Below are 21,425 nucleotides of genomic sequence, written 5' to 3'. Positions count from 1 at the left end.
GATTCGACCACCTCCAGCGACAACCAACCTCATATTTGGACTCCAAACGTCGAGACACACCTTACCCATCCATTTTTCAATCATAAAGCTACTAGATTCCGACGACCCGAGCAAATTAGATTGTTTTAGAAACAATGTAATTTGTCGATCCGAGCATCTAGTCACCTCCAGCAACAATATAATATTTCCTCCTTTTTTGACCATCGATCGGAGCCGTCGACCCACTGAACGGAAGCGCTCAACCACCTTCATCATTTTTCGACCCACCACATCACTCATTGTTGTCGTTTCTTCGAAAAAAAAAGCACCCAAAAGAAGAAGGTCACCACGACACAAGTTACATCGATCCGACCACCTCCAGCGACAACCAACCTCATATTTGGACTCCAAACGTCGAGACACACCTTACCCATCCATGTTTCAATCATAAAGCTTCTAGATTCCGACGACCCGAGCAAATTAGATTGTTTTAGAAACAATGTAATTTGTCAATCCGAGCATCTAGTCACCTCCAGCGCAACAATATTATTTTTCCTCTTTTTTTTTTTGTATATTTGGAAGTTACATTGTATTTTTTTTTGAAAGGCCCACAGGCCACACACACCTTAAACCATGCCCGAGGGGCATGAAGGCCACCACAACGGATGAAAAACTACCCAAATCCCAAACCTCCTGGTGAGAATAGAACCCCGGACCTCAAGGTCCTGGGCAGACGACCTGACCAACTAGGCTATCTCCCATTCTTAAAGTTACATTGTGTTGAAAACAATGTAACACTATGTTTACAACCATTTGAATGGATATGCTTCTAAAACAATAATGTATCTACCTTGTTATTCTTAATGGTTTTTCGACTATTTTTTCTAATCGCAAGTTTGTTAGGCAAAAAAATAATGCAATCGAATGTATGTATGCAAAAAAAATCTAATTGCATGTCTGTATGTAAAAAAAACAATGTATTCTATTCTTTTTCGATAAAAAAGTAACGTCATACCATTCCTTTTCAATGTAATTCGTGAATATAAATGATTTACTTTTCTATTTGTGGTTAATGAGAGATAATGAAATCGTGAAAATGGGAGAGAAAAGAGAAGTGAGAGGTAAAAGAGGAAGTATTTAATTTTTTAAATTTTAAATAAAAGAGAAGATAAAAATTTATTTTTTAAAAAATAAATCATGCCAACATTTATTCCATTATCATCATGATTATGTGGCAATAATCCCTGTTCTTGGGACAATTTGGATTATAAAAGGTTGAGACATTTATAACCTTTTCCAATTGAAAAAGACATCTCCATCGAAACCCGTATCAGATTACCATCCATTTTTACTTTTTTCCCACAGATTTCCGGTCAACTCACGCTTCGAAAGAGCGTGGAATTACACATTTTGGTTTTCTTTCAAAGGTTACAGGTTACCGGTTTGGTCGGTTAAAAAGATCCGTATAGACCGTACAGATAAGACAGCTGAACCCAGAATATAAAAAATAACGCGACAACTCACACGTGCCCATTGCTTTGCTTTATTGAATGAGTGGAATACAGTAATATTATTATATATCCTTCATATAATGACGGATTCTTAATCTGGCCAATGAAGTGTTGACACGTAGTTAGACACAACACGATGTGGACTTTACGATTCCACACATGCAGGGGCAGCACTACTTTTGTTGGATAGTGGGCGATGATTACAATTACACTGCACTGCCTATAGTATATTTTGCCTTTCATGTCAACGCATTTTGTGCCCCCACTCCACGACATTGCACGAGCCCAGTTGGTAAATATTGCTGCCTTTTCTATTCGTTGTACCGTCTTTGTTAGTATATATCACGATTTTATCTAACCATGACTTGATCGACAATTGATTTGGGTTAGATATAAATGTGTTTAGGGTTCGATTTTAGTGAAAAATATATTTCTCAATGGTATTTAAAAAAATATAGCACAATTTGTAATGAGGGGCACCATTGGGAATATTTTTAGATTTTTTTATGTTGTTTATTAATATTCAATTTAGCACATATAACTTCAACTTCGTTTAAAATCATTTTAATTGAATTATATATATTATTTTATATTACTAAAATATAAAACAAAACAAGCAAGATAAAAAAGAATATCTTTTGCAATCACTAGTTTTAATGATTAGTGAATAATAATGAAATAGTAAATTTAGTAAATAACTACAATTAACTATAATCAATTTAATGCAATTAGTTCAATTATAGATTAGTTATACATTTTTAGGACTATCTATATGTCGCTTCTTAAAAACACATTGTAGGATTATTGATTTTAATAACTAATTGTGAAATAGTAGAGCAAATAATTACATGAATCACTAGTAAATGACTGAAATAACTACAATTGATATTCTATTATAGATTAATAGACTATAATAAGTTAAATAGGCATTAGCGACAAAGCTGCTCGTTGAGCTGCCCGCGCCTATATCGTTATCGCTCTGAATAACTATATGTTATGGTCTGGGAAATCCTCCCCAACTGTCTTTCTATAGTGAGCCTCCTCGGATAGTTAGCAGAACCTTTTCCTACTTAAGGGGGGGTATCATCACTAAGATTGAACCTTTTCGCCTTTACATACAACTCCTTTCAAAGCTTTGATTACTGGCTTTACGCCTTAAATCCATCTCCCTGCGGGAAGGAAAGGAAACTAGCACTTGTAAAAAAAAAAAATCTTTGAAGAGCATGGCTTAGAAAGAGCTACCGGTCAAGATTTCCATTCCCAGAGACAGTTAGGTAAGAGGTAGGCCCCTCTCTTTGTATTATATGTATATTATTATCGTATAAGTTTCTGTTCTGCATCTTTCACTTAGTGACTCGGGTCTCTAAATGATTATATCAAAAGCGCTTTCACTCATTCTTTGCTGCTCCGGCCGCAACATCCGTGCCTACTCCGGTTCTGAAGACTACTCAGCGCCAACCGTGCACCATCAACAGCAAGAAAGCGACTCCCATCAAGCCTATCCATAAGCCTGTTCCTAAGAAATAGGGGATCCGCTCCTAATTAAAACCCATCTACACTGGATCTATTCTTGCTCAAGAAGGGTGGACCTTGGTCACTCCTCGTAGGGGTTGGAAGTAAACCACCCCTCTAAGGAGAAGCGTCAGACGGGGGGCAGTTCCGTCTAGGCCTCTAAGACAGCTGTTACCTCTTCAACTCCTTTTGCTTCATCAAATCAAAGAAAGGTGCTCGGGGAAGAAGGTGAGAAATCAGACATAAATATTAATATTAAAATAATATCTAATTTCTATTATATATGTGATGCAGCGCAAGATTATAAGACGCAGAAAATCAAACACACCAGCAAGAACACACTCTTCTATAATCCTCGCTTCGGCACAAGCAAGAACTATAGGTAAATCAGCTCACGCGTAGGCGGCCGTATTTTATATCATAAACTCAATAATAATGTTCAACTCAAAAACAAGCCAAATAAATAGGTCACGTAGGAACCCTAAAAGAAAATACTTAAAGACATATCTGCCCATAGACACTTAATTAAAAAAAAGGAAACAAAACTAAGTAAAACTAATAGTTCAATAATTAAAGCCTGCACGTCCGTATGTTGTTTCTTAGCCACAAAGCTTCCTCCCACGTTGACGATCAAAGGCCTCCATACACTGTAAAGCAAACTCTTCAACCTTATCTACATCATCCTCTCCGGGTGGGGAAGAAGTCGACCTCGACGTGGAAGGCACGGTCAACACAGAAACATCACTTGAATAAGGTAGTAAATGACGGACATTAAACACATCATGTGTCTTGAGTGAAGCGGGCAGTTTCAGTCTGTATGCATTGGAGTTAATCTTTTGCACTACCTCCACGGGACCAATTTTACGCGCTGCCAACTTACTATACTCACCAGGAGAAAAACGATCTTTAGTCAAAATAGCCCAAACCAGATCACCAACGGCAAACTCCACAGCACGACGCTTCCTATCCGCGGTGGTTTTGTACTTAACAGCTGAATCTCGGAGGTGTTGAGCAGTGACTTCATGAGTGTGGCGAACTTGGGATAGCAGATCTTCGGCTTTGACACTGCCCCGTTTCACATCAGGAAGAGGGAGTAAGTCCAACGGGGCACGCGGATTATACCCATAATTAATCTGAAAAGGACTAAACCCTGTGCTACGATTGGTAGACCGATTATAAGCAAACTCCGCTTGATATAGTCGTTGATCCCATAGCTTGAGGTGATCACCCACCAAACAACGTAATAGAGAACCCAAAGAACGGTTAACAACCTCCGTCTGTCCGTCTGTCTGAGGATGATAGGCACTACTAAAATCAAGTTTAGTGTTAGAGAGACGCCACAGACAACGCCAAAAATGGCTGAGGAATCGCGTGTCACGGTCCGAGACTATAGACAGAGGTAAGCCATGGCATCGATAGACTTCTCGAAAGAATAATTGAGCGATATGAACTGCATCGGAAGTCTTCTTGCATGCAATAAAATGGGCCATCTTAGAGAAACGATCTACCACCACAAAAATGGAGTCATGTCCCCGTTGTGTGCGAGGGAGGCCTAAAACAAAATCCATGCTAATACTAGTCCACGGGCCCTCGGGTATAGGTAACGGCATGTACAACCCGGCATTAGTGGTACCCCCTTTTGACACCTGACAAACACGGCACCCTTCCACGAAACGCCCAACCTCCTTGCGCATAGTTGGCCAAAAATAGCGCTCAGCCACTAACACCAAGGTTTTATCACGTCCCATGTGCCCTTCACTGTGTAATTCTTGGATTATTCTCAAACGTAGGCTACCTTCAGGCACGCACAATTGATGTCCTTTAAATAAGAACCCATCATGTAAAACAAAATCATTGACCAGACCTGCATGTAGATCTTCAAGAATAGCACCAAAGTATGGATCAGCAATCAATAATTCTTTAAATGTATCAAAGCCCAGTACCGTATTTCGCATTATTGTCAACAGCGATGTCCGTCTACTAAGTGCGTCTGCCACCTTATTAATATGACCCGATTTGTGCTTGATAGAGAATGAAAATTGTTGGGCATATGCGGACCATCGTGCATGTCTGGACGACAATTTATCTTGACTCTGTAAATGCTTCAATGCTTCATGGTCCGAAAATAATATAAACTCATTATAGGCTAAATAAGAGCTCCAATGTTTCAAAGCCCGTATAAGCGCATAAAACTCCAGGTCATAGGTACTATAATTGAGTTTGGGTCCACTCAATTTCTCACTAAAATAAGCTACAGGTTTGCCTTGTTGACTTAGTACAGCCCCAATGCCGACCCCTGATGCATCGCAATGCAACTCAAAGGGCAAGGCAAAGTCCGGCAACCCCAGAATGGGAGCGGACGTAAGCATTTGTTTTACCAAATCAAATGCGCGGTCAGCGTCGGCTGTCCATACCAGCTTACCACCTTTCATGCAATCTGTAAGAGGTGCTATAATTGTACTAAAATTGCGAATGAAACGACGGTAAAAGGACACTAACCCATGGAAGCTGCGAACCTCTTGCACCGTGGTTGGAATAGGCCAATTGCGCACGGCTTCAACTTTGGATTCGTCGACGGACAGCCCATTTTTAGAGACCACATATCCCAAAAATAGGACCGAATCTGTCATGAAAGAACACTTTCCCAAGGCGGCAAAGAATTTCTCAGTTCTCAACACCATCAATACTGCCCTCAAGTGTTCCAAATGTGACTCTGCCGTAGTACTATATATCAATATGTCGTCAAAATAGACCACGAGGAACTTACCAATGAATGGCCTGAAAACTTGGTTCATCACACGCATGAATGTGCTGGGGGCGTTAGATAGGCCAAAGGGCATTACAAGCCACTCATACAAACCCTCTCGAGTTTTAAAAGCTGTCTTCCATTCATCTCCGGGACGGACACGAATTTGATGATATCCGCTCTTCAAATCCAACTTCGTGAATACTGTGGCCCCGCTCAATTGATCTAATAAGTCATCTAATCGGGGTATAGGAAACCTATACCTTACTGTGATTTTATTAATAGCCCTACTGTCCACGCACATTCGCCAGGAACCATCTTTCTTTGGTGTTAGTAGCGCAGGCACTGCGCATGGGCTGAGGCTCTCGCGGATGTGACCCTTCGATAGTAAGGCCTCAACCTGTCGTCTCAACTCTTCGTGTTCTTTTGGGCTCATCCGATAATGAGGTCTATTTGGTAATGTAGAACTTGGAATCAAATCAATTTGGTGTTGCACATCTCGTAATGGGGGAAGTTCATCTGGCAATTCATCCGGGAAAACATCTCTAAACTCTGCTAATAACCCTTGAACCATCTCGGGTATGACACCGTGGCTTGTGCCATGAAGAATTTCTTTGCCCAATAATACAAATACAACACCAGTATCTTTAGATTCAATCATAAAGTCTCGCTTGGTCAATAAATTGAGATTTGAATCAGACAGTAGTGAAGGCTTCTTTTCTTTCATTGGATATAAAACCATTTTCACACTATTAAAGATGAAACTATAAGTATTAAGCTTACCATCATGAATAACGCTACGATCGTACTGCCATGGTCTTCCTAAAAGAAGATGACATACATCCATGTCTACCACATCACACCAAGCTTTATCTGCATACCTTGTCCCCATTGAGAAAGGCACTAAACAACGTTTAGAAACCGCCACCGCAGATCCTTTTTTTAACCACGATAATCTGTAGGGTGTTGGGTGTTTTTCTGTAGCCAGTTCTAGCTTCTTGACAACTTCTTCCGCAACTACGTTTTCGAAACTTCCCGAATCAATAATGAGTTGGCATACCTTACCACCAATCGTACATGTGGAATTAAAAATATTATTACGCAACCAATCTCCATTTGCTTCCTCACGAGGTGAGAGGAATATACGTTTCATCATCAATAAAGGCCCTTCATCTCCGTGGACATGCTCCTCTTCACACTGAACTTCTTCATCAAAAATAGGGTCTTGATCCAAATTTACTTCCACTCCCATTGGTGTGTCTTCAGTCTCAACAAACAAACCTTTGCCGTACTTATCAACCTTTTTACAGTCAGCCATACGGTGCCCTGACTCTCCACACTTGAAACAACGAATCCCAACTCCAACACTACGTCCTTGTTGTATGTTTGAAGGTCCCCGATTTTGCATAGGTTGTGCTCCAGCACTCGGTGACTGTGCAGTTGTTGTGCTGCTCAGTCGTCTACTATTAAGTCCCCCATCTCCAGCCCATGTTCTCCGACCCATAGCTTTCTCCAGGTGTAGTGCCTTTTGGTGTGCCTCACTGACTGACATGATATCAAGGAAATTTAGCGAATCTTGAAATTGCTGCCGTAAACCTCCTATATACTGAGAAACCAACATATCTTCTGTTTCATTCACGTCAACCCTTGTAAGAAGTCGATAGAACTCAGTCGTGTATTCATCAACAGTTCGGGAACCTTGTCGAAGGTTTTGTAGCTGTTGGTATAATGTCCTCACGTAATTATACGGCAGGAAAGCGTTTCTCATATGTTTCACCAACTTAGTCCAACTAACAAGTTTGGGTTTTCCTCGACGCACCCTACTTTGTTTCAATTGTTGCCACCACGCAGCAGCCCTTCCCCGGAATCTGGCCGCGACTAGTGGTACACGACGATTATCCGGCACCTCTTTAAACTCTAAAATTTCTTCAACAGCAGCAATCCAATCCAATAGCTCCTCGGGTTGTAAGCAACCTTGGAACTCAGGGATATCTAGTTTAAACCCTGATTCCCATCGGTTGTTACCACGCTGTTCATTACGCTGAACTCGATTATTTCCTGCAACAAACGGGTTCACCATACTCTCTTCATCACTCTCGGGATCCTCAGATTCAGCGGCTTGAAGGTTGTGGGGTGATTGACGTTGAGGTCGGCCTGTAGACAGACTGGCCAACTGTTCCGTAATAAATTCCAATCGTTCATCCATCAAAGTCCACTGTTCCTCCATCCTCCTCATCCGATTATTCAGTTGCTCTTCCTGTGCTGTTTCATCGCGTGCATAAATCTCTTCCAACGCTACACGTCTTCCTCCACGTCCTCTTCCCCGAACCATGGCTCCGATACCAACTGATGCAGCGCAAGATTATAAGACGCAGAAAATCAAACACACCAGCAAGAACACACTCTTCTATAATCCTCGCTTCGGCACAAGCAAGAACTATAGGTAAATCAGCTCACGCGTAGGCGGCCGTATTTTATATCATAAACTCAATAATAATGTTCAACTCAAAAACAAGCCAAATAAATAGGTCACGTAGGAACCCTAAAAGAAAATACTTAAAGACATATCTGCCCATAGACACTTAATTAAAAAAAAGGAAACAAAACTAAGTAAAACTAATAGTTCAATAATTAAAGCCTGCACGTCCGTATGTTGTTTCTTAGCCACAAAGCTTCCTCCCACGTTGACGATCAAAGGCCTCCATACACTGTAAAGCAAACTCTTCAACCTTATCTACATCAATATGTATACTAAAAAAAACTCTATAGGCACGTGCCCTCGTTTACATGCTGGTGGCTCCGTCCCTGATTCCTTGGTTACGAGAGAGTTTTTCCTCTTTAGAAGTCTACTAGACATTGAGATCATTGGGGGTACAAAAAGTGGTGCGAAGGCAGCTTCCCCATATTTTTTATGTCATGGATTCACAAATGTATACCGCCAACACAAAAACACATTAATAATACGTCAAAAACACATATAGTAATATATTACAATTGTTTTTATATGAATTTTCATATTTTTAAAATGCTTATTAATCATCATTAGTAATAGCTTCAAATAATTCATTTTCTAGACTCGGCTTATCGTGTAATAAACTCATTTACATGCTGGCTCCGTCCCTGATTCCTTGGTTACGAGAGAGTTTTTCCTCTTTAGAAGTCTACTAGACATTGAGATCATTGGGGTCCAAAAAGTAGTGCGAAGGTAGTGTCCCCATATTTTTATGTCATGGATTCACTAATATATACAGCCAACACAAAAACACATTAATAATACTTCAAAGAAATAAGAAAACATATAGTAATTTATTACATTTTTTTACGAGTTTTCATATATATTTTTAAAAAGCGTTATTAATCATCATTAGTAATACTTTCAAATAATTCATTTTCTATGAAATATACAAGTTAATCATTCAAAAATCGCAAATAATTCAAGAGAGAGCTTAGGTAGGGTAAGGCACATGAGTATAGTCAAAATCGCATTTGAAAGGACATGCGAAAGACTCCTTGAAAATGAGAGGGTTGTGTCAAGTGGGGTGTGTGGGTCACTTAGTGAGTTGGGTCACTTAATTTAGTGAACTAGGTGGGGTAAGTAACTTAGTTTGTTGGTTGAGGACTTGGGATTGAGTATGACAAGAGTATGAGTATGTTAGTTTATTGAGATTCTTTTTTTTTTTTAAGCTGAGTGCATATACATCAACCTACATTAGGGGTAGTGAAATAATTGTTATGTCACTGGGGATCGTCCCCCAATAGACACGGAGTAGTTCCACTTCAACCTCTGTTCACAGGGTTGTGTAGCCCAGTATAGTTTTTTTAATATGCCAACTATCGGGAATCCAAACCCTCATACATATCAAAAATATTCTCCACTTTAAGTTATTCGGTTTCTGTAAATATATCGGACACACACGGTTTTGTTTCTCCTTAACCCAGCTATTATAGTTTGAAGCCCAACTCACTAAGCAAACCCAACTACTATGGATTAAAACCCAACTCACTGGGTTAGAAAAAGGCTTTGTTATATGTATGAAGGTGGGGGATGTGGTATTTTTCTTAGTCATAACACCAACTGCCAATTGCCAAGGTTAACCAACTGCCAATTGCCAAGGTGGTGTGCCTGTGCCAGGCAGACCAGGGCAAGTGAAGTTGACGTGTACAGGAAGTCGACCACTCTTACTCTTAGCATGAAGTCTGCACGTCCAAAGTAACAGGTAGAAAAACTAGAAATTGCAAATGCGTAGGAGATAAACTCCATGGGCCATTTAAGTCTAAAACAAGGCCCAGTATCATATTGGACCAAAACAGTCAAGAATCGTGAAGGATTCATTGACTATATATATACAGTCACAGTCACTAAACTGGACTTGCGCTTACAACTTAAAGGGATGTTGATTGACGCAAGCAAAGGATGGTGGTACAATGCATGTCCAAAGTGTCTGGTTGGCGTTACAAATTACAATGGTGTTCTCTCTTGCAGAAAATGTGGTCCAATTTAAAATTTGCGAATACCTTGGCAAGACAATCACTCATTTAATAATGTCTACGTCACACTTGGTCTGTCTCATTTCATAAACTAATGACATTACAATGTCTCTTAGGTATAAACTTCAAGTGATAGTAACCGATGCTTCTGGTGATGCCAAGTTCTTCCTTTTCGGGAAGCATGTGGAGAAATTAATCAAACTACCAGCTAGTGAATTGACAAATCTTCCATGTTCAGAGCGATATACTCTCCCATCCATCATGCATTCATCGAATCTGTGGCAAAGCATACACATTCACGGTATCTATTAACGAACGAGAGATTGCTATGCCAGATCTGACATTCAACGTAGCAGAAGTCATTACAGATAACTTCAACTACCTCTAAGATGTAGCTATTAGCTGTGTGTGGGTATATATATATATATATATACACATAATTTATGAATACTACTACCTCAGTACATGCTCATCCTTTTGTTCAATGGATTCAACTATTGTACATATCGTAAGGTTTTGACCACCACTATATAAAACTTCCTATCCATATTAAAAAACCTCTAATTTGTGTACATCTTACTTTTGTGTCCACGAATTGCACACTTCAATCGATAGAATTACAACAGAAACAGAAAGAAAAAAGACTAAACATTTTACTTTTCATAGTCTCCAAAAAAAACAATATTCTCCTTGGTTCCATCCGGATTTCTTCGCTTTTCTGTCCATCATCAGCTCTGCCATACCTGCACCTCAACTCCAAAACATTGAAGACAGCTTCGAAACCAAGATGAACAAAAGAACTCGAAAACACAATGATATTCTATATTCTCTTTCAATAGAGGTAAATTTCTCCACTCCTATTTTCATTCATTATCATTTTCTCATCCTCTTCTTCTCTTCTTCAATTTACCTGCATTACTGTCTCGAAACAATGTGTGCCCCTCATTGCTTATTATTGCCAGTATCTCTATCACACCTGCTACTTCTTATCTTCTCTTACTCTTTACTTTTACTTCGCATGATCAATTTACTTTTACTAGTACCATCAGCGAAATTGCACAAGCATTTCCCATGGTAGGCCCCGTTCATTGCAACTTCTTTGTTTATAAAAAAGGGTGTTGGGTGTATTTCTAGGGTAGGAGGAGGAAGAGGACCCTTGTATTTAATTGTGGTCGTTGATATTTTGATTCTCAACACAGTTGAGAGTAACAAGGGCTTAATCTTCTGGTGCAGGGAAAGCCTGCATTATTCTTTGGACTTTGGATTTGGAGATTTTCTCTGAAGCCAAACACTAACAGACAAAAACTCCCTATTAATCAAGTATGAAGCCTTCAGTCTTCATCGATGGGATTGATTGTTACGCCAATGGGCGATATTTCTTCAATACAATATACAACACATTTCCACGGAACTTACAAATGATGACTTAATCACAAGGCCTTATGCATTCATGAAGATTTACTCCGGACTTCCTATGTTCTCTTTGTGTGTTTTTTTTTCAAATATCGGTGAGAAATATTTTTTATATTGGAATCGAACCTTGGGCATATATATGTCTAACACAACCGATCGCCCACCGAACTAGTGAACCACCTCTCCTTGGTGTTCTCCGTGTGTCTTGATTCTCTGCTTTTCATATATTTGGCTGCTTTTGCTATTAATATTATATTTATAAGATAAAAAAAAATTTATTTAAGTATACCAAACACTATTTTTCTTAATTTTTTTCCTTATCTGTTAGACTCAGTTTTTTTTTCCTCCTTCTCTAGAAAATATATGGGATAGACTTAAACAAGTGTGGAAGTCAACAATTAATCAGGACAAATATTGGAATCTGGCATCCTATTAAGAATACACTAAAAGTCATAATTAATTGAGTTTTTGAAAGATGAGACTAAAAAAATCCATTCAATTTGTGAGAACAATACCTAAAACTACGTAATCAAAATGTATTCTTCTAATATCATTGTAGTTAAAAAAACACGTTAATACATGTAATATAATTGAATATTTGTTAAGTTGCTATTCAATCCTATGTTTAAAACTACGTGCATACCCGCGCTATGCACGTCATGTATGAATGTTGAGTAATAACGTTTGCGGTGATGATTCAAAGATGTTGAATCGGGGCAATCGGGGCGGAGGCGGGAGTAAATATCGCCCCGACATGCGGGAATGTGTTGTACCCTTGGAGGTGCGAGACGGGGATGGGGCAACCATGATCCGCCCCGTCCCGTTGCCATCCCTAAGATTGGACAAAGTAAGTGACGAAATGATAATCGTACCATCACAACCCCATACGGCCGGTCAACCAGCTTTATCATTTTACTATCTTACCCTTATACTTAACAGAATTGTAATGGCAACCGTTTATTATTCTAATTTTTAGTCAATTTTTATTTTACATTTTTCTCTAAGGTTTTTTTTTTTTTTTTTTACACTTTTTAGAAGTTTACTGAAATTTTTATACAATTTTTTTAGACCCTTGCCCGGATAAATTTCTGAAATTCCACTTTATGTGAAGCACTGAAGTTTAGGAAGTCGCCCACTAAATTATAAATATTAGAATAAATGAATAAGAACTGGAATTGATTTATCTTGAAAGAAAATAAAATCCCATAATACATTTCAAGCACGAAATTGAGTTAACTACCAACTCCAAGAATTGTAACTTAAGAAAATCCAACCCTAAAGTCTTGCATTTAGCAATTTTCCACCAATTTTTAAAACTCAAATATGTCCTTGAACTCCCAAAAGTTCTTGATTCAGTACACTTCACTGGCAAGCAAGCCACGATTAAAAGCAAAAAAGTTTGCCAGCAAATTAGCTTTACAAATTAATATGCTGTAATCACTATCGGAAATCATGTATTGGTGGCATTCAAATTTGGCCCATGGCATTTGTCCAGGCTGCAGTGAATATCAAACAAAATTATCCAGATTCCACTAAATGTCAACCATAACCATATGCTTTAGAGCGGACGAAACAAAGCTAATTAAAATTGATAGCATATCCTTTGCCAAGCCCAGCAAGTCCCCCAGAATCAGAAAATGAGGTATAAAATGCATACAAAAACCTATTCAAAATGAGCTCAAATGGACATTAATTTGTTGTAAAGACAACTTACCAAAATTAATTCAAACTGCTAATTTTGGATTCCTGTAGCGTTTCCTTTTCCCTGTTAGATTGTGATATGGACCCTGCAAGAGGAAAAAAGTCATCAGTAAGAAACTTTTCCTGTTTGAAAACTAATTTCATTCTCAGGTTCTAAGTTGAAAACATACATTGTTAGAGTCGCAATTCAATGACAATATTAGGACTGATAATTTATAATGTCCTATCTGTATCTATGTTTACGTCTCCCCTGTGCTGCTACCATCTCACATAAAAGAATTGCTAGAAGGTTTTATCCCACAGGACTCACTACATCAGAGCGCTTTATGTACCAGAGACTTCAATCGCAGAACAATGAGCGCAACGGACACTTACGAACAAATGCAGATCCTTGAGAGAACAGCAAAAATTTGGCACAAACATCAGTGTTGGTTCCATTTTTTTCAACTCATTCGAACTCATATCCACTCAACATGTGTGCCAAAGAATTAAAAAAGTTGCAGAAATCTCCCTCCACCAAGAGTGAGATCACAGTAGAATAATCATGGCTAAATATGATTTTGCATGGAATGGTAAAACTGGGGTGGTACCCAAGTCAAATGTAATTTATTTAACTGGTCTACGATAAAACTGTATTGAAAAAAGAACTTTAGGAGACCTTTGTTTCTTTATAAGGCTAACAGTTTGAGCAAAATCTTTATCTATTTAACCTGAGAAAACATAAACATCCTACCTCTAGCGCCTGTATATAAATAATTTAGCACTTAACCATAAAAGTACAGCACGTAAATCCTGTTCATATGCCAAAAGATCTTTGCAATTTGGTGCAGTATCGTACATCCTAAAATAAAGTTAATTTTTTTTATTTGAAACAAAATCCTAACCTCTTCAAGTTCCTTAGTGTTCTTCAACAATAGAGCAAGGCTTATTATGCCTTTACCCAAAATCCGATCTTCCAAGTCACCTGCGCTGTTCTGTTACATTAAATAATTCATTGCTTTACGTCATGCAACAATAAGGCTACTTATATGGCAAGAACGTTTCAACACTCAACAATACCAATAAGGAATCTTAACGAAAACTAACCGTCTTCTTCACGTCTCTGGAAAGAATAAAAGCTTCACATTAATCCCTCAATAAGAACAAACACCCATGCAAACTAAACCAACAGCGAAAGCCCAATTGCGACAATTGCCGAAGAAGCTTTCCTATGAATACCTTATTCACCTTTGTCGCTTGTAGAGGGATTCTTCCACTGATAACCGGAATCAAAACCCAAAATCAGTGCTAAAATAATGAATATTTGTAGATCCAAAATCAGCCTCTTAAAATGAATCGGCGGAGTTCTTAAATGTTGATAAATTTGATGTACATGAAAAAGAAGCATGAATTATAGTGTGCGTTTTGATGTACATGTACCAAAATAGTAATATTACGCGAGCAAAACGTACCAGCTTCAGGTCGCCCTTTCCAGTGGCCATTTTGGATAAAATTTGGCTAAGCATTGTGCATCTCAGTGAGGGGAATCTAACGACGATGGTGATGTAGTGAACCGTTGTAGAAATCGTCTGGATTTGAGATTTTTTTCTTTCATGTTACTGTTGCAAAAATTAATATTAGACTAATATTGAACTACATGATCATGTTAATGTATTGACATTGTAATGCAGAACGATATATTATAGATTAAGTATTTTTTTAAGGTCATTTGCTCCAGTAAAAAATATGGCAAGGGTTTTGTTTATTATGAAACAGTAACATGAACTTGTTTGAATGATTTTGCAGAACTTAACAGATTAATTATTTCAGATCTAGCACTCATAAACTCAAAGAAATCCTGAACGAAAATCATGTACCCAACATCTACACCTAAATAAAAGTAAGGAAGAATAGAAACAATAGATTTAAATTCTTTTAAGCTTTAATGATGTGAATCAAGTATGGAAGTTATGAGATGGGCTAAAAAGAAATGAAGAAACGTGATATTGAAAGGAAATATGAGAATCACTCTCAAGAACAATGGAATCACTCCAAAGGAATCTCTCCCAATTACAAAGTAATTATTCATATCAAAATAAGGTGCTTAAACAAAAAGAAAGAACTTAATTAAATAGTGATTCCTTTACAGCTAATGGTGCTTGAATTTCTCCTGTCACGCCTAGTATCTTGCTGCAGCCTTCACGCCATTCTTTTCTCCACCAGTTAAGCATCTGATATTACTGGCTGATTCAAGGGATTTGATTGATCCAGCTTGGCTGCAATCCATCAATGCATTGACCTTGTATATTGTTTCCAAAATATTCAAGATATCTTTGTAACCAAACGATACTGCGGATTGAATTGCCTTGTTGTCCATCCGGATTGAATTGCCTTGTTGTCCATCCAACCCATATCATTTGCACCATTTAAATTGCAAAAAAATATATCTAGAGAGAGATATATAGAGAGAGAGGGAGGAAGAAGAAGAGATAGAAAAATAAGAAAGAGAAGAGAGAGAAAAATAAGAAAGAGAGATGGAAAAGAAAGAAGGAAAATAAAGAGAATAAAGAGGTTGTGGTATAAAGGTAAATGATCATCCCATGAGTATTTTTATGTTCATGTGTTTTTTTGTTAGACTTAAATGTTTAAAAGTACACTAATGGATACCACCTTGACATTGTCTCAATAAGAAAAGCCTTATTAGGCCCAAATGAACATGGATAATTTAGGACCTTCAAATCAAAGTTTAGTAGTCTTTCAAAGCTTTATAACAATAATAGTAAGAGAACCACGAGTAGCTTATATGATACTCATGCGTGTGGTCCCCTGCACTGCTATAAATTATCAAGACTCACATCACGAACCATTTGAATGATAAAGAAAGCTAGCTAACCCTGACAATTAGTAAACTAGGAACCAATTTCGGGCATATTAATTGCTACTCTACGGATTAAAGTAATATTGTTTTATTATTAGCCCACCCCAATTTGATTTCATGGCTCCACCCTTGTGTGGGTTCAATTACTATCGAACAGAACTCATACATGGAATTACCATGTGTTCGTCTGATACGTGGAAGTTAATAGATAGACGTGTGGATAATACAGGAGGAAAAAAGAAAAAAGCAAGATGATTCCAAGAGATAAGAAAATGTTGTGTAACATCATAATCCTGATCAGAAAAGAAACTGATCCAAGGGCTTGTTTGGTACAACTTTTTTACAAGCATTTATACTACTTGCTAGTATAAATGTTGTACCATCCAAACAACAATTCTGTGGCACAAAATCCGAGACATTTTTTTATAGCATTTTATGCTACTTTCAAAACGCTACCAATTTGAACAATTTTATTAGCATTTTCATTTATATTCCTTTTATATCCTTAGTATTTCATTGTCGTTCTCATTCTATCCCTCACCCCATTAATTAATAAATTATTTGTATTTTATAAATTAATTAATAAATTGATTTATTTTATAAAATAATTAATTACCTTTATTTTTAAAAATAAATAAATTACTTATCTTTATTTTATAAATAAATAAATAATCTTTATTTTATTTTAAATAATTATCATTATTTTATAAATTAATTACTATTTACTTTTACATTTATATACGTATGTTACAAATAAAATGCTTAATACCCCTACACACGTAATATAGAATATCCTTCCATATATACAACCAGAAACTAATTAAAAGAAGAGTGATGCAGGATTTCATTGCTGTTGCAACCACTTCTGAATGGCAGAACGAAGGGCCGGCGCGGTTTGGTGTGCAAGCATAAGGATTGTCGTAGGCGACATACAATGAGATATAGATAGCAAGGGAAGAACTTTACTTGGAAAATGGGGCAAATAAAGATGGAGGCTAGCTAGCAATGCTCTCAAGTACCCAGTTGTAACAAAGATGTTCCCCCACTTGAAGCCCTCATTGGCTCAAGTACTCTCCAAACATCTGAAGCAAGGTCTGGCCGGCTCCTTCGATTCATCTCACAACACCTCATTGCCAAGCGAGCTAACTGCTCAGCTTTCACAAATGGCCAGTCTACCGCTAAAGGATCCAAAATCCTTTTCAAATTTCCTGCGTCTAATGCATATTGCACTTCTTTTGTTATCCCCAGAGCAGGTCTTCCAGTCAGCAATTGCAACAAGATAATTCCAAATGCGTAGACATCCGATTTTGTTGTAAGCTCTCCTAAGGTAAGAAACTCAGGATCGATGTATCCAGCAGTGCCCTTCGGGACGTTCGTTCTGCAAAACTGTGTTGTCTCATTGCTCGAACTTGGATCATGAGAAAGTGAACGACAAATACCAAAATCACTGAGTTTGCTCATAAAGTTTGCATCAAGCAGAATGTTGGCAGGCTTTAGATCCCCATGGATTATGCTATGAGGTTTACTAGAGTGAAGAAAAATAAGGACACTGCAAAGCTCAGCAGCTATGCGTATTCGAGTTTGCCATGACAATGGAGGAGAATTGTTGCTGCAACTCAGTCGATCTTCAAGGCTCCCATTAGGAAGATACTCATAGATAAGAGTCCAAGTTTCAGGACATGTTCCAATGAGAGTGACAAGGTTTGGATGCCTTATCTTACTCAGAACATCAACCTGTTATCAAACTAAAACAAGTCAAACATGGCCATTCTTGCAATCAAATTCGGCTACATTCTAAGAAGGATATATCACAATTACCTCCTGCTGAAACTCTGATGGGCCTTGCTTGCTATGAGAGCCAAGGATCTTTATGGCAACCTGGGTGTGACGAAGGAGACCTTTATAAATGCTTCCATACCCACCTTCACCAATCTTAAGGGATGGATCGAAGTTTTGAGTTGCTTCCTTAATCTCCAAGACAGAGAACTCGGAGAAGAACCGAGGCATTTTCCGTAGCTCCTCAACCTCTTTAAGTGCAGTGTCCCGCTCTTTCTGCAACTCCTCTCGTTCCTTCTCGAAGTTTTGCAAGAGTTCCACAGCAGAGAAAATTTCCCGCTCCAATTCCTTCGTAATATGATCGGACTCTGAAATTTGGTTCTCCAACAATGACTTCTGATTGAGGGAAAGCTCAAGTTCTTCCATAACTTTGTCCCGTTCACCCTTCATTCTTTCAAGTTTCTCCTTTTCTTTTGCCAGCATTTCCTCAATTTCTTTCTTTTGTTTCGCCTCCTCAGCATACAAGCTTTCCGATGCTTTAGCCTGTATACAAGAGCATCTCAATTTCAAAGCCAAGACAAAATGAAACAAGAAATGGTGGTTCAATATTTATAAATTACCCTGCGTATGGCATCAATGACCACCTTTTCAGCTTTTGCTCGCCTCGTTGCTTCTCCTAATGCTTCCATCCTTGACTTATGAGCCTCTATCCTTGCTTGTTCTAGTTGATAATACAGAATGTCATCCATGCTCCCATCCTCACTCTCCTCAGTTGTCACAAGTGGAAACATATCCGTATTAACCAGTCCACTTGAAGAATATGACGAGACAAGAGAAGCTTCAGAAGCGCTCCTAAATGCGACATCTGATTCATCAGAACTCAATTCTGTTTTCAGACTGTTATGTGGAGTTAAAGACTGTGCAATATCATCATCTGCTCTCTCTGTCTGTCGAGCAAAATTCAAAGATCTAATTCTGCGGAATAAATCCTGAGATAGATTGGCAAGATGAACATGATGATCATTCCGTTCTAGGACTGTAGATCGTGATGTCAAGTAATCTGACTGTCCAGTTACTGGGTTTGCACTTGCTTGCAGTGACGAAGATGCAACTTCTGCAATGGTGGTTCCATTGGAAATACCTTCCCTATTTTGACACATTACTTGCATTAGTGGTCATTGCAGTCTTAATTGACTTACTAAATTAAAATCACAGTAACATTTCCATATCTTCTTAGCAGTAACAAGGGTTTGAAGTTTCAAATAAATCACTGATTCAGCTTCTTTTGGTAAAAAAAATTAAATACCTTCAAAATTTTCTATCCGCAAGCATGTATTAATAATAGGAAGGAAATGAAGAATGTACAACTGCTAGAGATATTCTGTATATATTTGTATACTTGTAGGGGAGATATTCTGTATATATTTGTATACTTGTAGGGTAGTTTAGTCTTTTACCTTATTCTATATATATATATATATATATATATATATATATGAGAATTTTCACATAAGGGTCAAAAATAAGGATCACTTTTTAATGATGTGGATGAGTGAGATGACATGTGGGGCCCATTACTTGTATTCCACATATTTCAAATCAATCGTATAAACATACACCCTTATTTTACACTTTTATTTTAGACCATTATGTGAGAATTCCTAATATATATACACACACTTGTAAGTAAGTGTTTTAAAACAGGCCGGTTCAACCGGAAACTAGAGGGGTGACCAGCAAATATATTCCAATAACACGATAAGCATTAAACATCAGAAGAATGCACAGCAAATACATCACGTATATACCTTATGTATATAAGACGACCCTTGCAAATAAACCTTATGTGACAAGCAGTAGGCGCTTCTAGTCGCACAGAGATGGCTTTCTTGGACTTGATATCCATCATTCTCCTGCAATATGAGAGCAGATAGGGTAAGGGATGTGACATCTGCTCTAAATATACATGTGTGTGTGTGTGTATATATATGTGCTCTCTCTGAAAGTCACATTTGAAACAAAGAACTAAATATGGAGATGAAGATGAAGATGATGAGTGAACTGTAAGCGGCCGGTTTCTACCTTGAGTATTGCTTGTCTGCTGCTGCTCCCATAACAAGATTCCTGATTCCATGCTGAGAGATGAGTTGTAATATTCCTTCCTCGATACAGTCCCTTTCAATGTATACTTTCTCAGCTCGAATCTATAATTAAAAAAAAAATCATGTATTAGCTTGACAATATATATTTCTGTGTAGTTTCTGACAATTCTTATTCTGCAAAGAAAGAATATGAGAGATAAAAGAAGTAAGTAGGTACCCCCATTCGTCGACAAATGAGAAGATATTCATCTAGAACTTCATGCATCTCTTGCCTTTCGATTTGCCGCCATTGCTTGACCTTTTCTTCTTCGAGAGAGCTCACTGGCAATTTCGTACCCACTGTAAAGCCAAAACTTACGAGATATATTGTGAAAGATGTTTCAATAAATAGATAACAATAATCATGTGATGTTTAGAAAACTTACTCAATGGAATCATCTGTGCAGGCTGGTGGACATGAAGGATGCAAATCCTCTTGCCTCCAGAATTCTGCAGTGCCCATAAAAGAATCGACTTACACTCCCTCACAATTTTGCCCACAGCAACATATATCTTATCTTCAATGATCCTCGCCACCGGTTCCTCCACAATATCTCCCCTCGTCGCCATGATTCCTGGAACCCCAACTTCACGAAACCTAATCGGATTCACATGTTGTGTAATTGCCGGCGAATGACGACGCACCACAGCCATGGCCATATATAGTATAATATTCGAGTCCTCTCCCAAAAAACAATCAAGCACCGTACAGCAACCGAATTCAAACTCACTGGCTAAGTAATTCTGTAATCAAAGAAGACTGAAGATATTTCCTCTCCATTAAGTTTCTGTTGGATGAAGTTGGAAAATTCTGAGTTTTTTTTTTTTCTCGAGAGGAAAACTTAGGAAAGGAAGAACGATAACTTCAACGGGAAGAAACCAACCATAGATTTTCCATTTCTTATTTATTTTGTCGGATTCTTTCTGCAGTCGATGACTGAGAGTGAAAAGAGAATTGCCTGTCGTGAGCCCAAACGGCAGACTATTAAAACAAATACAAGTAATCATTATTAATATTATCCCATTTTTTAAATAAAAAAAAGTTATTTAGTATTGTCTTTATGGCACAAAGGAAAAAAAAATATTAGTAGTATTATCAGCGAAATTGCACAAGCATTTCCATGGTGGGCCCCGTTCATTGCAACTTGTTTGTTTGTGCAGTCAGTAAGTAAAGGGATCTTACTAGATAGGATTCCAGTCATCCCAGTGATTAGTTACTCTCTAGTTCAATTATCAGGTTTTGTGGGTTCTTATACTTACACCAATCAAGGGACATTATGGATTACGGGAATCTCTAACAT

The 21,425-nt window shown here is 38.0% G+C and overlaps 1 protein-coding gene and 1 long non-coding RNA gene across 2 annotated transcripts; both read right to left on the bottom strand.

The window, feature by feature from the left end:
* Positions 1-12,821: 12,821 nt before the first annotated feature.
* Positions 12,822-14,716, bottom strand: LOC119983175. The gene is made up of 3 exons (XR_005464560.1): positions 14,437-14,716; positions 14,235-14,324; positions 12,822-13,436 (listed from the first exon to the last, which is right to left on the bottom strand). It is a non-coding gene; the product is annotated as an uncharacterized LOC119983175 (long non-coding RNA).
* Positions 14,717-16,978: 2,262 nt separating this feature from the next.
* Positions 16,979-21,054, bottom strand: LOC119982512 (U-box domain-containing protein 33-like). Its single transcript, XM_038825943.1, has 7 exons — positions 20,511-21,054; positions 20,303-20,424; positions 20,066-20,187; positions 19,792-19,896; positions 18,604-19,129; positions 18,026-18,526; positions 16,979-17,941 (listed from the first exon to the last, which is right to left on the bottom strand). The coding sequence occupies exons 1-7, from the start codon at positions 20,782-20,784 to the stop codon at positions 17,219-17,221; spliced, it is 2,373 nt and encodes a 790-aa protein (XP_038681871.1). The 5' UTR covers positions 20,785-21,054; the 3' UTR covers positions 16,979-17,218.
* Between the last annotated feature and the right edge of the window lie 371 nt (positions 21,055-21,425).

This window comes from Tripterygium wilfordii, chromosome 17 (assembly GCF_013401445.1).
Source record: "Tripterygium wilfordii isolate XIE 37 chromosome 17, ASM1340144v1, whole genome shotgun sequence".
Lineage (NCBI taxonomy): Eukaryota > Viridiplantae > Streptophyta > Magnoliopsida > Celastrales > Celastraceae > Tripterygium > Tripterygium wilfordii.
Note: the sequence above shows the minus strand (reverse complement) of the source record. Positions and strands in the feature narration are given on the sequence as shown.

Bases quoted from the DNA above. Each gene is read 5' to 3' on its own strand.
- LOC119982512 (XM_038825943.1), bottom strand. From the start codon at position 20,784: ATGGCCATGGCTGTGGTGCGTCGTCATTCGCCGGCAATTACACAACAT. The intron at 20,425-20,510 runs GTAAGTTTTCTA...TTGGCTTTACAG, and splicing joins TGCACAGATGATTCCATTGA to TGGGTACGAAATTGCCAGTG. The intron at 17,942-18,025 runs GTAATTGTGATA...GTTTGATAACAG, and splicing joins CATCAGAGTTTCAGCAGGAG to GTTGATGTTCTGAGTAAGAT.